We start from the raw sequence: 12,453 nt of genomic DNA on the forward strand, positions 1-12,453 counted from the left end.
ATTCATCCTAGGGTACTTAAGAAACTGGCTAAAGCAGTCTTGGAACTGCTAGCAATTATCTTTGATAACTCTTGGAGAATGTGTGCAGTCCCAGAAGGGCAAACATAGTACCTATCTTTAAAAAGGAAAGCAAAGAGGACCGAGGAAATTATAGACCAGTCAGCCTAATTTCAATACCTGGAAAGATACTGGAACAAATTATTCATTAGTTTGTGAACACCTGCTGGATAATAGGGTTATGAGAGAGAGCCAGCATGGAATTGCAAAGGACTACTAACCTAATTTCCGTTTTTTGGCAGGGTTGCTGGCCTAGTGAGTAAAGGGGAAGTAATAAATGTGATATATCTTGATTTTAGTATGGCTTTTGAGACAATTCCATATGACATTCTCATAACAAACGAGGGAAAAATGGTCTAGATGAAATGATTGAAAAGCAGATCACACCTAGTTAAAGGACCATACTCAGAGTACTTATCAAACTGGGAGGGCATGTCAAGGGGGTCTTGCAAGGGTCTGTGCCATGTCCGGCACTATTCAGTATTTTCATTAATGACTTGGATAATGAAATGGAGGGTATGCTTATAAAATTTTCATATGACACCAAACTAGGAAGAATTTCAGTCACTTTGGAGGATAGAATTAGAATTCAAAACAACCTTGACAAATTGGACAATTGGTCTGAATTCAATAAGGTGAAATTCAGTAAAGATGTGTGCAAAATATTATACTCAGGGACAAATCAAATGTACATCTATACTATTGGGAATAACTGACTAAGCAATAGTACTGCTGAAGAAGAGCTGAGGTTAATAATGGATCATAAATTGAATATGAGTTAACAATGTGATGTAGTTGCAAAGGAAACTATATCATTCTGGGTTATACTAATAGGAGTGTTGTATGTAAGACATGGGAGGTAATTGTTCTGCTGTACTGGCCACTAGTGAGGACTCAATTGCTGTACTGTGAGGGCAACAAAAATTAAAAGATTTTAAAAACCTGACTGAGAAAATATTAAAAAAAACTTGGCATGTTTAGTCTTGAGAAAAGAAGGCTAAGGGGGACCTGATAGGTCTTCAAAAATGCTAAAGGCTGTTAAATGGAGGATGTTTATCAAATGTTCTTCATGTCCACTAAGTTAGGACAAGAAACACAAGCCTAATTTGCAGCAAGGGAGCTTTAGGTTATGTATTAAGGAAAACTTTCTAAATATAAAGGTTGTTAAGTTCTGTAATAAACTTCCACGTCAGGTTGTGGAATGCCTGTCATTGGAGTTTTATAAACCGATTGGAGAAACACCTGACAGGGATGATTTAGGTTTACTAGCGCAGGTGGCTGAGTTGATGACTCATCAAGGTTCCTTCCAGTGGTACATTTCTATCATTCCTACCTTGTGGTATATTGGGAGCCATATAGGTCATCAGCAGGATAGAACCTTTGGATCCACCTTACCCCCTTGTCCCACTAAGCTAAGAGATTAACTTGATAGTAGTAGGAGGTTGTGACACTCTGTGAACCTGCACTAACAGAGTTGATATACTTTGCCCAAGAGTTTTACATTTTTGCTGACAGCAGAGGAATTGTGAGACTTGGCAATCTTGGGTTCCATTTTAGACGCTGGAGAAATGTGGGCTGTAGTAAGTACAGATTCTTCTGCTTTCCCCCCCAGCTTGTCTCTGTCTTGTGTCCCTGCTCCACCTCTTTGTCCCATTTCCATTCTCTTTACTAACCAGTTGTAGTCTTTAATCCTGAGGTTTCTCATCTCAGCTTCAGTCTCATTGTCCAGCAAGTCCCATTCTCCTTTTCTGCACTCCTAGGCCTCACCTCCTTCCCCAGTCATTCATAGTTCTCTCCCATTTTCTCATCTCTTCTGTGCTTCCCATCCCAAATCCAGACATTTCCAAGATCACATTCCCTGTGAGCTCTGAATCCCCTTCCCTAGACTCCTTGTTCAACCTCAATATCCCACTAAGCTCTTTGTTCCCTTTTCTTTGCCAGACTGCTCCAGTTCTTTGCTGTACCATGACTTCTTGTGATATTCTCCCCTGTCCCCATCATCTCCTTGCCCCTCTTACTAGTTCTCAGTCTTCCCCATCACTCCCAGTTTCTTTCCCCCCCACCAATCTCAGTCTCCTCTTGCTGGATTCCTTGCCCCATTCTACTCCATTCCCTCCCTCACCAGGTCCAACTCTTGTGCCTCTTCCTTTGCATTGGGGAGCTTCTGCTTCAATGGATGCCTGAATGTCAGCAAGGCATGAAGAGCACAGAATGGCAGGCTCCCTGCTCAGAATTCAGGTACTGGATCCAGCATGGCTCAGAGCAGATGAGAACTGCAGTTTCAAGGAAAGTCCTCCTCAGCCTGTATTTGGAATATGCTCAGTGTGAACAGAATCTCTAGGGAATTAAACTGTGTTCTAGCATGTCTGTCCTGAGCATGTGCAAACTGATTTTTTCATAGTCTTATAACTTGACCAAATTTGAGTTAATTTTTATGCAGGTTGCAAAAAGTACATTCCTGACACACAGACCTATTCTGCCCATCACATTTAAAGTCCCAAAGCTAGGGCTGCTAGGACGACTTAAAGAGATCACCATATTTTTTTAACACTATGTTTTTCTCTACACCTCTCTTCTCTAAATGAGCCAAAATATTTTAGCTGGAAATGTTTGGGGGTGGGGAGGTTAAGTCAGATATAATGGTATGGAAAATGTCAACTCAAATGACTAAAGTTGTGCAGAAGTTGTAAGCAAATGGAATAAAGGGTCATATAATTTGAAATGGGCTACAAAATCTCACCCATAATATAATAATCATGAGTCAGTTTCCCCTTTTTCCCTTCTTTTTCCTTCCCTCTCTCATCCCCTCCCCTCTTTATTTTGGAACTGTACCTTTAATAACTCCATTCATCTGAAGAAGTGGGTTGTGCCCACAAAAGCTCATGATACCATCTACATGTTTGTTAGTCTTTAAGGTACTATTAGACTATTGGTTGTTTTTCCAGTTACAGACTAACTAGACTGCCCCTCTGAAGCTTTTAAACAACTGGTTTAACTTAAAATCAAGATTACTTACTTATCTATTTTTCTAAAACTTTGTATTATCATACATTGTGATTGTTTTGCTAGTCCGTCCAATTTTAGAAAACTGACTCATTAACTTTTTTTACAGTGAATGGTGACTTCCTAAATAATTTTAAACAGTAGTAACAGTCAGCTAAGATGGAAAATGGCAACTACTTAACTGCCTAATTTTAGAGCCTTCCAATTTTGTTTTAATGTTGTCCATTTGTTTAGCAAAGCTATTGTTTGAAGTGACTTAAGTCTGACTAATATTTAAAATTTTTAAAAGAAGCTGAAACATAAAGCAGAGTGACATTTAGATTGGAAATTGCAGTATAAAATGTAAGAGAGCTGCTAGCTGCTTTTCCTGATAATGGTCCAACAGACAGTTGACACCTCTTTAACTTGACCAATGGCATTTAGTTATGTGTGTGACCATTGCTGACCAGAACAATCCAGCTTTGGCACAGAATGTGCATTGCAGAGCTGTGGGAATAAATAGCTTGCTGATGTGAAGTAAATGACCATGAATCACAAAGGATTACACTGAATCCAAAGGCTTATCTGTTCTGTTGTGTATGTAGTTTAAGTTTAAAAAAAAAAAAGTTGCAATGTGCCCTCTATTTCTTTCCATCCATGTGCAGAAAGTATTTTGTTCTGTGCATCAATATCAAAATAATGAGCAGAAAGTATTTTGTTCTGTTCATCAGTATCAAAGTAATGTGTGAATGTGCGCCTCTAGTAGAATCAAAAAACCTAGATATCTCTCTTTATATATATATATATATATATATATATATATATATATATATATATATATAAAAATCCTGATGGACGACAGAATGATGTCATCAGCATCACCAGGCTTGGGGGGCGGGTAGGCAAGAGTGAGAGAGATTTCCCCCAGCGACACTGCAATGCCAGGGGAGGAGGCAGCAGAGAGGCAGGCCGCTGGCTCAGTTAGAACAGCCCATTACAGTGAGCCCTGGTTGGAGTGCACCCTGACGCTGGCAGAGGCTAAGCAAACTCGGAGTGCTGCAGAGAGGAGGGGAAAGCCCGGCCCAGCTGCTGCCCACGCTGTCAGCAGGCGCAGCATGGATAAGCCCTGGGTTCAGGGCAGTAGCCGCACCACAAAGGGCTCTTTGTGCACTGCCTATCTCCCTCATAGGCAAAACCAAAGTGGAGAGAGCCCCGCAGACAGCATTATCCACACCAGGGTGGGCCGGGGAGCGCAAGCGCAGCAACAGGATGTGGTAAACTCCCTGCTCGCCCTGCTGGCAATTTCCTTGCTCCTGCCCCTCTATGCATTAGGTAAGAGGCTCAGGTGCTACCGTTGTGCTTCCCACCGATGCAGGTTGGGCATGATCATTATTCGCTGCCCCAGTGGTATGTTACTGAGGGGGAGGGGAATGTTGGGTGCAGGCTAGCTGTGCAAAGCATTCTTCCTTTCCCCTCACCCCTCCGTGGCCAGAGAGAGGTGAGTGCGGGGCACTGCAAAGGCCAGGCATGGGGAAGGGATGGGGGACAGGACTTGGGGCACCGCCAGGGCCAGGCATGGGAAGGGCTTGTAGGGAGCAGGGAACGTAGCAGGGACCAGACAAGCACAGGATAGGACTGGCAGGGTGCAGCAAGTGGGAAGTACTACAGGGCCCAGGCATGGGGAAGAACAGGGGATGGAGCAGTCAGGGGGCGCCACAAAGCTGGACATGGGGAGTGGTTGGTGAGGGGTAGAGGGTTGCTAAATGTTGGTTTGACATGATTTGTTCTTGACAAATCCATGCTGGCTAATACCTATGATTTTATTATTTTCTAGATGTTTGCAAGTGAATTCCTTAATTATTTGCTCCATTATCTTTCCTGGCACAGAACTTAAGCTGACAGGTCTGCAGTTTCCTGTATTGTTCTTATTTCCCTTTTTATAGATATAAACTGTATTTGCCCTTTTCCGGTCTTCTGGAATCTCTCCCGACTCCCGTGATTTTTCAAAAACGATAGTTAATGGCCCAAATACCTCTTCTATCAGCTCCTTGAGAATTCTAGGATGTGTTTCATCAGGCCTTGAGGACATTTAACTTTTCTTAGTAATTTTAACTTTTTAACTTATCCTACCCCATTTCTACTAGCATTCACTGTGGTAGGCATCCAGTCGCCTACCAACCTTCTTGGTGAAAACTGAAACAAATAAGTCATTAAGCACTTCTGCCATTTACACGTTTTTTGTTATTGAATCTTCCTCTTCATTGAGCAATGGGCCCATTCTGTCCTTAGGCTTCCTCTTGCTTCTTATGTATTTGTAGAATGTTTTCTTGTTACCCTTTATGTCTCTTGCTAGACTGAGCTCGTTTTGTGCCTTTGCCTTTCTAATTTTGCCCCTACATAATTGCATTGTTTGCTTATATTCATCTTTTGTACTTTGACCTAGTTTCCACTTTTTTATGAGACTCCTTTTTTATTTTAAGATCATTTAAGATCAGTTAAGCTAAGGTGGTCTCTTGCCATATTTCCAGTCTTTCCTATGCAGTGGAATAGTTTTCTCTAGAGCCCTTAATAATGTCCCTTTGAGGAACTGTCAGCTGTCTTCAATTGTTTTTCCTCTGAGTCTTGCTTCCCATAGTACTTTACGTACCAGCTCCCTGAGTTTAATAAAGTCTGCCTTCCTGAAATCCATTGTTTCTATTTTGCTGTTTTCTCTCTTACCATTCCTTACAATCAGGAATGCTGTCATTCCATGATCACTTTCACCCAAGCTGCCTTCCACTTGCAAATTCTCAGCCACTTCCTCCCTTTTTATTAAAAATCAAATCTAAATCAGCTTCCCCCCAGTAGCTTTCTCAACCTTCTGAAATAAAAAAAATGTCTCCAATGCATTCAAAAAACGTGTTCGATAATCTGTGCCCTGCAGCATTGTTTTTCCAAAAGATGTCTTGATAGTTAAAGTCCCCCATCATCACCAAGTCCTGTGCTTTGGATGATTTTGTTAGTTGTTTAAAAAAAGTCTCATCTACCTCTTTTGCCTGGTTAGGTGGTCTGGGGTAGACCCCTACCATGATGTCATCCTTATTTTTTACATATTTTAACCTAACCCAGAGACTTTCAACAAGTCTGTCTCCTATGTCCATCTCAACCTCAGTCCAAGTGCATACATTTTTAATATATAAGGCAACACCTTCTCCCTTTTCTCCCTGCCTGTGCTACCTGAACAAGCTGTGCCCTTCTATACCAATATTCCAATCATGTGTATTATCCCACAGTCTCTCTGATACCAGCTATGTCATAGTTCTGTTTATATACTTGCACTTCAAGTTCTGCCTACTTACTCCCGTACTTCTTGCATTTGTATACAGACAACTAAGATACTGATTTGGTTTTGCCCCCCCCCCCCCCACCTCCCCCAGATCTGGTTTGTCCCTCCTTTATCTCTGCTATTTTAGTCCATTCTCTCCCTCATTTCTGTCCCATTTCCCAGGTCTCCGTGTTTTTTGCTTACCTTTGGGCTTTGGTCAGCTGTTCCCATCAAACCTAGTTTAAAGCCCTTCTCACTAGGTTTGCCAGTTTTTTTCCAAATCTTCTCTTCTCCTTCCTCAATAGGTGAACTCCATCTCTGCTTAGCAGTTCTTCTTGGAACAGTATCCCATAGTCAAAGAAGCCAAAGCCCAACACCATGTTCACAGCCAGGCATTCAACTCCAGGATGCACCTGCCTCTGCCTGGTGACCCTACCATTGACCGGAAGGACTGAAGAGAACACCACCTGTTTCAAACTCCCTGAGTCTTGTATTCTGCTTAAGGTCACACCTTGCAGTATTATTAGTGCCCACGTGGGTGAGTAGTATGGTGTAGTAGTCAGAGGGCTGGATGCTCCTTAATAATCCCTTCGAAGGGTCTCTGATGTTGGTCCCTGGCAGGCAGCATGCCTCCCGGGATGTCATATCAGAGTGACAGATGGGTGCCTCCATCCTCCTCAGAAGAGATACTGTGTGCGTGTATTTCTGTGACAGAGAGACAGAGTATGCTGCTCCTTTAAGCATATCGGAATTCAGTCTGAAGCCTGCTTCAGACAAAGCAGCAGACGCCAGCAAGCCCCCTGAGCCCTGTTGTATCCCATCCCTTGCTGTGCAGAGATGCAGTACAGGGGGAGAGGACACCTTGATATGAGCGCCCCCTTTTTCCACTGCCCCCACTCTGCCCAGCAAACAGCAGGATCTCAGGCAGAGGGCAGGAGCAGTGTTGCAATGGGGAAAGAACATCTGAAATGTGTGATGCTTGATGGGTGGCTGGGTGGCCTCACCGTTTAGAAAGAACTGAAGCTGTGCTTCCAAGTGTTAGGCATCTAAATCTATCCTGATTTTTAAAAATCCAGCACAGTCATAGTTTGTCCAGCCCACGTCAGCCTCTGGGCATAAGGCAGACTAGAGCCCTGTGGTCAAGTGATGTGTGGGCGGCCTGCTAGGCAGATATTAGAGACAGCCTGGAGCAATGTCTGGATTTCTCACCAGGGTCAGGAGCCAGGAGATCCAATCCAAGGAGGTAGGTTGGCAGAATAGGTAGGCAAGGTTGGGTCAGGTAACAAGGTAATATCAACCAAGACAGCATGTCAAAGCTGGGCGAGGTGGCAACCCATAGGCTGTGACCTGTTGCTCAGAAACCTTCTGCTTCTTCTTGAGGTCTTTGTGTGGTCTAGGTACCTAAAGAGTATGCTGTCTGTACAACATGACTGCTGTGTGACTAAAGGGCCACAATACAATGCACTATTGTGGTGTAGCTGGTAGGGATGCTGCCTAAAGATGTGATGGGCCTGTGTTCAATACTGGCATCCTGATGGTGACTAGTGTTGGTCAAGGTGATGGTTCAGCCAACTCCTGTATTACAGAAGCTAGGTGTGCTGTTTAGGGAGCCAGCACGCTTTGATTCAATACCAGTATCCTGAGAGAGCTCTTATTGAAGTCAGTGAGGGTCATGGGTACTCAGCATCTTTGAAATTTTGATTTTCAGTGCCTACATGAGGAATTAGTCAAACATGCATATCTCAGCCTTAACCCAAGGAAGTGAGCTAGTGGCTTAATCCTCATGTCCATTCATTCCCTGGCCTCACTGCTGAACCTGCCAACTAGCATGCCAATTGTTGCAGAAGATTTTAAAATGTGGATTACATCTATTTGGAGCTGAACTAGAGAACAATTTCACAAGGAGTATTGTATAGGCCATCATGATAGCAACTTTCATGTGCATTGAGTCTATCCTAAATTTGAACTCATGAGATGGAGATGATGGGGCAAAGGGCCCTATATTTCATTGCTAATTATTTATCAGTCCTCTGAATCCTGTGTTTAATTCTGTGTTAGATTTACCAAGAGGAACATGTGCTGGCATCTTGAAATGAGATTACCGTAGCATCTGTATAAAAAACACATAAGTATGTCTCAAGCAGATGTCATGATGCCTCGGAGATTTCTTGTGTAGATTTCATAAACTTGATATAATTTTAAAAGTATGCAGCAAAGTGAATTGACTATTCATCTGTTTGTCAGAGTGTCTTGGGGGACCAGATGCTGGCCTCTGTTAAAGCTGCTTGGCCCTGCTGACAGCACAAAACCACTTCAAAGTTGTCCTAATGTAGGGGGATCCCTGTCCAGCAGAGAACTTATGCATCCCTGCTTTCCCCCATTGTAGAGGATGGACAAGAGTAGGAGTATCTAGAGCAATTCTTGTCTATGTAGCAATCATTATAATGATGCCTCCAAAATGTATAAGGGTCAAATGCAACCATGGGTATCAGACGAACATAAAGGTGTCATCTTACTCTGACAGTTCCTTGCTGCAGAGTACCCCCTGAGACTGATCCAAGGATTAGAGAGGGATAGAGCAAACATGGCTTTAAGCCACTTCTCTAGGCCCCAACTAACACCACCTCCGCTGCACTGAGTGGTATTCTACTGTAGTAGAGGATCTGGGCCTAGAATTTCTCAAGAAATTCAACAGGCAAAACATAAACTACTTCAGATCTTTATTATTATTATTATTATTATTTTATTAGTTTGTTTGGATTATTTGAATCTTGTACTAATTAATTTATCTGTTTTCTTTACACGTAAAAGGTGCAGGGAGACTTCTCTTATTGATCATTGTATATGTTTTACAATTCCAGGTATTGCTCTCTGGATTTCTTCCAAAACCTGAGTCAGACAATTCTTTGACAAGTCTTTCGAGTTCTGAAAGGAGTTTCATCTTTATAAACAATCGGCCAGTACATCAGAAGGAAATATTAAAGGTAGCATACCTCACCTTTCTAATTCAATAGAATAAAAAAGAGGTTTCTAACTTTCTACCCACAAACAATAGCTTCTGTAAATTAATTGCAGGTACAAAGGTTAGCATTTGGAAGTCTAAGTGCACTACAGTTGATTGTGGGAACAAAATTAAAGACTATATTGAAGCCCCTTCTTTTCTGATGGAGAGAATCAAATAATTCTCACTTGAGACTCAAAGTTACACGATTTTTTTTTTTCAACAAAAGCTGATATCAGGTGTACAGCCTTTAAGAAGAATCAAGTGAGACCAGTCTTTTGCCTCTTAGATTCAATAGGCCCTGGTTCCCATCTTAGTTAGACTTTAAGCTTCTTGGGATAGCAGTGGCATGCCAAAAGGAAAAACAAAAGGCTCAGGGCCATACTATATAATTAAACATGATCTGTTGAATCAGGTAGTACCAATACAAAGGAAGGTAGTAGAAAGCTCTTGATGCCATGGAAGTACACATGGCCTGTCTTAGAGATGCACACAGTCATTTTTTGGTAGACATTTAGGAGCAGATAATACCCTCAGTAGAGTCCTAAGAGATTCTACAGGGTGGGTGTATGAGCGGAAGTCCAGCACTAGTGCACTTCTTGCCCAGAGTGCTAGTTGCACAATCCCCAACCTCAATTAAGGACCCCATTGGTATGCCTATAACTTAAGTCCCTTTTGAATGGACAGCCATGGATCTAGTGGGCCCACTAGAAAGATTGGCCCAGGGCCACCGAAGCATACTCATAATCCTAAACAGGGCACCCCAAAGGTATTCCTCTAAGAAACTTGATTTCCAACATGATCAAAAAAGAACTGGTCAGGTTTTTACTAGGATAGGCATTCTGACAGACCAAGAGACTCCCTTTACATTGAGAATAATGAAAAACTACTATATTCTGCTCAGCATCCAAGCCTTGCAAAATTCAGTCTATTATCCTCAAACAGATGGTCTGGAACCTGCACTCTGTAAAGTATGACCAAAAGGTGGTGGCCCAAGGTGGAAAAGACTGGGACATCCTTCTCCTGTATCTGATGTTTGCGATACGAGAATTTTTCCAGGCATCTATTGTATTCTCCCCCTTTGAGCTACTGTACAGATGCCACCCACATGACGTATTAGACATCACAAAGGAGGAATGGGAGGAACAACCCAACCTGGGGAAGAACTTCACACATGTGGGCCAGATGAGAGAACAAATACCCCAAATGACCCCCTTGTACAAGAGCATTTGGAGAAAGCACAGAAGACTCAGTGAACTTCCTATAACGATCAGGTGAAAACATGGAAATTTCAACCAAAAGAACTGGTGCTGGTACCAACAATAGAAAGCAAGCTCCAGGCCAGTTGGCATGGACTCTATGAGATCTTGAAAGCTGTTGGGGAGATGATTTAAAAGGTGAAGCAGCCAGACTGCCAAAGGCCAGAACAGATCTACCACATCAACTTACTGAAACCCTGGTATTATCGGGAATGCCTGCCAGGTCCACCCAAGGGAGATGGCCCACAAGGGCAGGTAAGGATGTCTCCTGAATTAGCCCGATAACAATGAACAGAGATTGTTTAAATGATCCACCAGAACCAAGATGTGTTCTCACACAATACAATGCTGATCCAATATCATATTATCACCTGTCTTGGAGCAAGAGTGACAGTAGAACCATATTGAATACCAGAGTCAAAAAGGGAAGAAATCAAGATGGAAGTAAGGAAGAATTGGGGAATCCCACAGCCAGCAGTCCAGCTCTATCATCTTGGTCCCCAAGCCTGGCAGCATCTGGAGGTTATGTAATTATTTCCAGAAGTTAAACAAAATATCCTAATTCAATGCCTACCTGATAGCACATATCGATAAGCTGGTGGATCAGTTAGGCAAGGCCCGATAGTTGACCACCTAGGACTTGAAAAAAATGCTACTGGTACATCCCCCTGAATGAGGACACTGAGTAAAAATACAATTTCTCTACACTGACAGCATCTTCCAATTTATCATCCTCTCTTTTAGGCTCCATGGGTTCCCCACAACTTTCCAATGGTTGATGGACAGATTACTTTAACACCATGCTGAATATACTGCTTTTTGCTTAAACAGTGCAATAATCCATAGTCTTGGCTAGGGTTGAGAAAGTGAAAGTGGTACTAGATGCTTTTAGACAGGCCAGCCTCACTTTTAACCTATCCAAACATGCAAAAAGTTTGGCCAAGGCCAGATATCTTGGTATATAGTCAGCAGGAGCCTAGTGAAACCCCAGAGGAACAAAGTGGAGGCAAAACAGGAAAGGCCCTGCCCAATCCACAAAAAGCGAGTCCGAGCATTCATAGAGATAGTGAGGTACTGCTATCGCTATTTCATTCCGGACTTTGCCATAAGGGCAGTACCTCTGACGGACCTGATAAAAGCTTGAGGCCCCGAGATAGTTAAGTGGACCGACGCAGAGGAAGTAGGTCTAAGTCCCGGATGTCGAGAAGGAACACATTCTACAAATAGACTCGTTGGAGGTAGGACTTGGGGCTGTCCTTTCACAGATAGTGGGGGATGAGGAGCACCCAATCCTTTACCTCAGCTCTTGTCCCAGGGGACAATGGTACACTGTAAGAAAAAAGGAATGCCTAGCAGTTAAACGAGCCATGGAGACTCTATGGTACTACCTACTGGGTAGTAGTTTACCTTTGTGATAGATTAACCCACTCCAATGGATACACACAAACAAGGAGAGGAATGCATGAGTGACTAGATGATTCCTAGTATCAGAGGGGTAGCCGTGTTAGTCTGAATCTGCAAAAGCGATGAGGAGTCCTGTAGCACCTTATAGACTAACTGAAGTGTAGGAGCATAAGCTTTCGTGGGCAAAGACCCGCTTCATCAGATGCATCTGACGAAGTGGGTCTTTGCCCACGAAAGCTTATGCTCCTACACTTCAGTTAGTCTATAAGGTGCCACAGGACTCCTCGTCGCTTTTAGATGATTCCTAACTCTATAACCTTTCCACTTCCAAATAGATCATAGAGTCAGAAGCCAGCACAGCCATATGGACAATGTGTCTCACCCCAAGTAGCCCAAGCCTGTGGTGTTGGTGTTGGGGTGGGGAAAATATATGGTGCAGCAGGAGC

The 12,453-nt window shown here is 42.9% G+C and overlaps 1 protein-coding gene across 2 annotated transcripts in view; it reads left to right on the forward strand.

The window, feature by feature from the left end:
• The window catches only part of PMS1 (PMS1 homolog 1, mismatch repair system component), an 84,938-nt gene that overhangs the window by 47,533 nt on the left and 24,952 nt on the right, over positions 1-12,453 (forward strand). For both annotated transcript variants that reach the window (XM_075934175.1, XM_006113324.3), the window contains one exon: positions 9,205-9,327. In XM_075934175.1, the coding sequence (XP_075790290.1) occupies positions 9,205-9,327 (123 nt within the window). The remainder of the gene's footprint in view (positions 1-9,204; positions 9,328-12,453) is intronic.

Source organism: Pelodiscus sinensis, chromosome 7, assembly GCF_049634645.1.
Source record: "Pelodiscus sinensis isolate JC-2024 chromosome 7, ASM4963464v1, whole genome shotgun sequence".
NCBI lineage: Eukaryota > Metazoa > Chordata > Testudines > Trionychidae > Pelodiscus > Pelodiscus sinensis.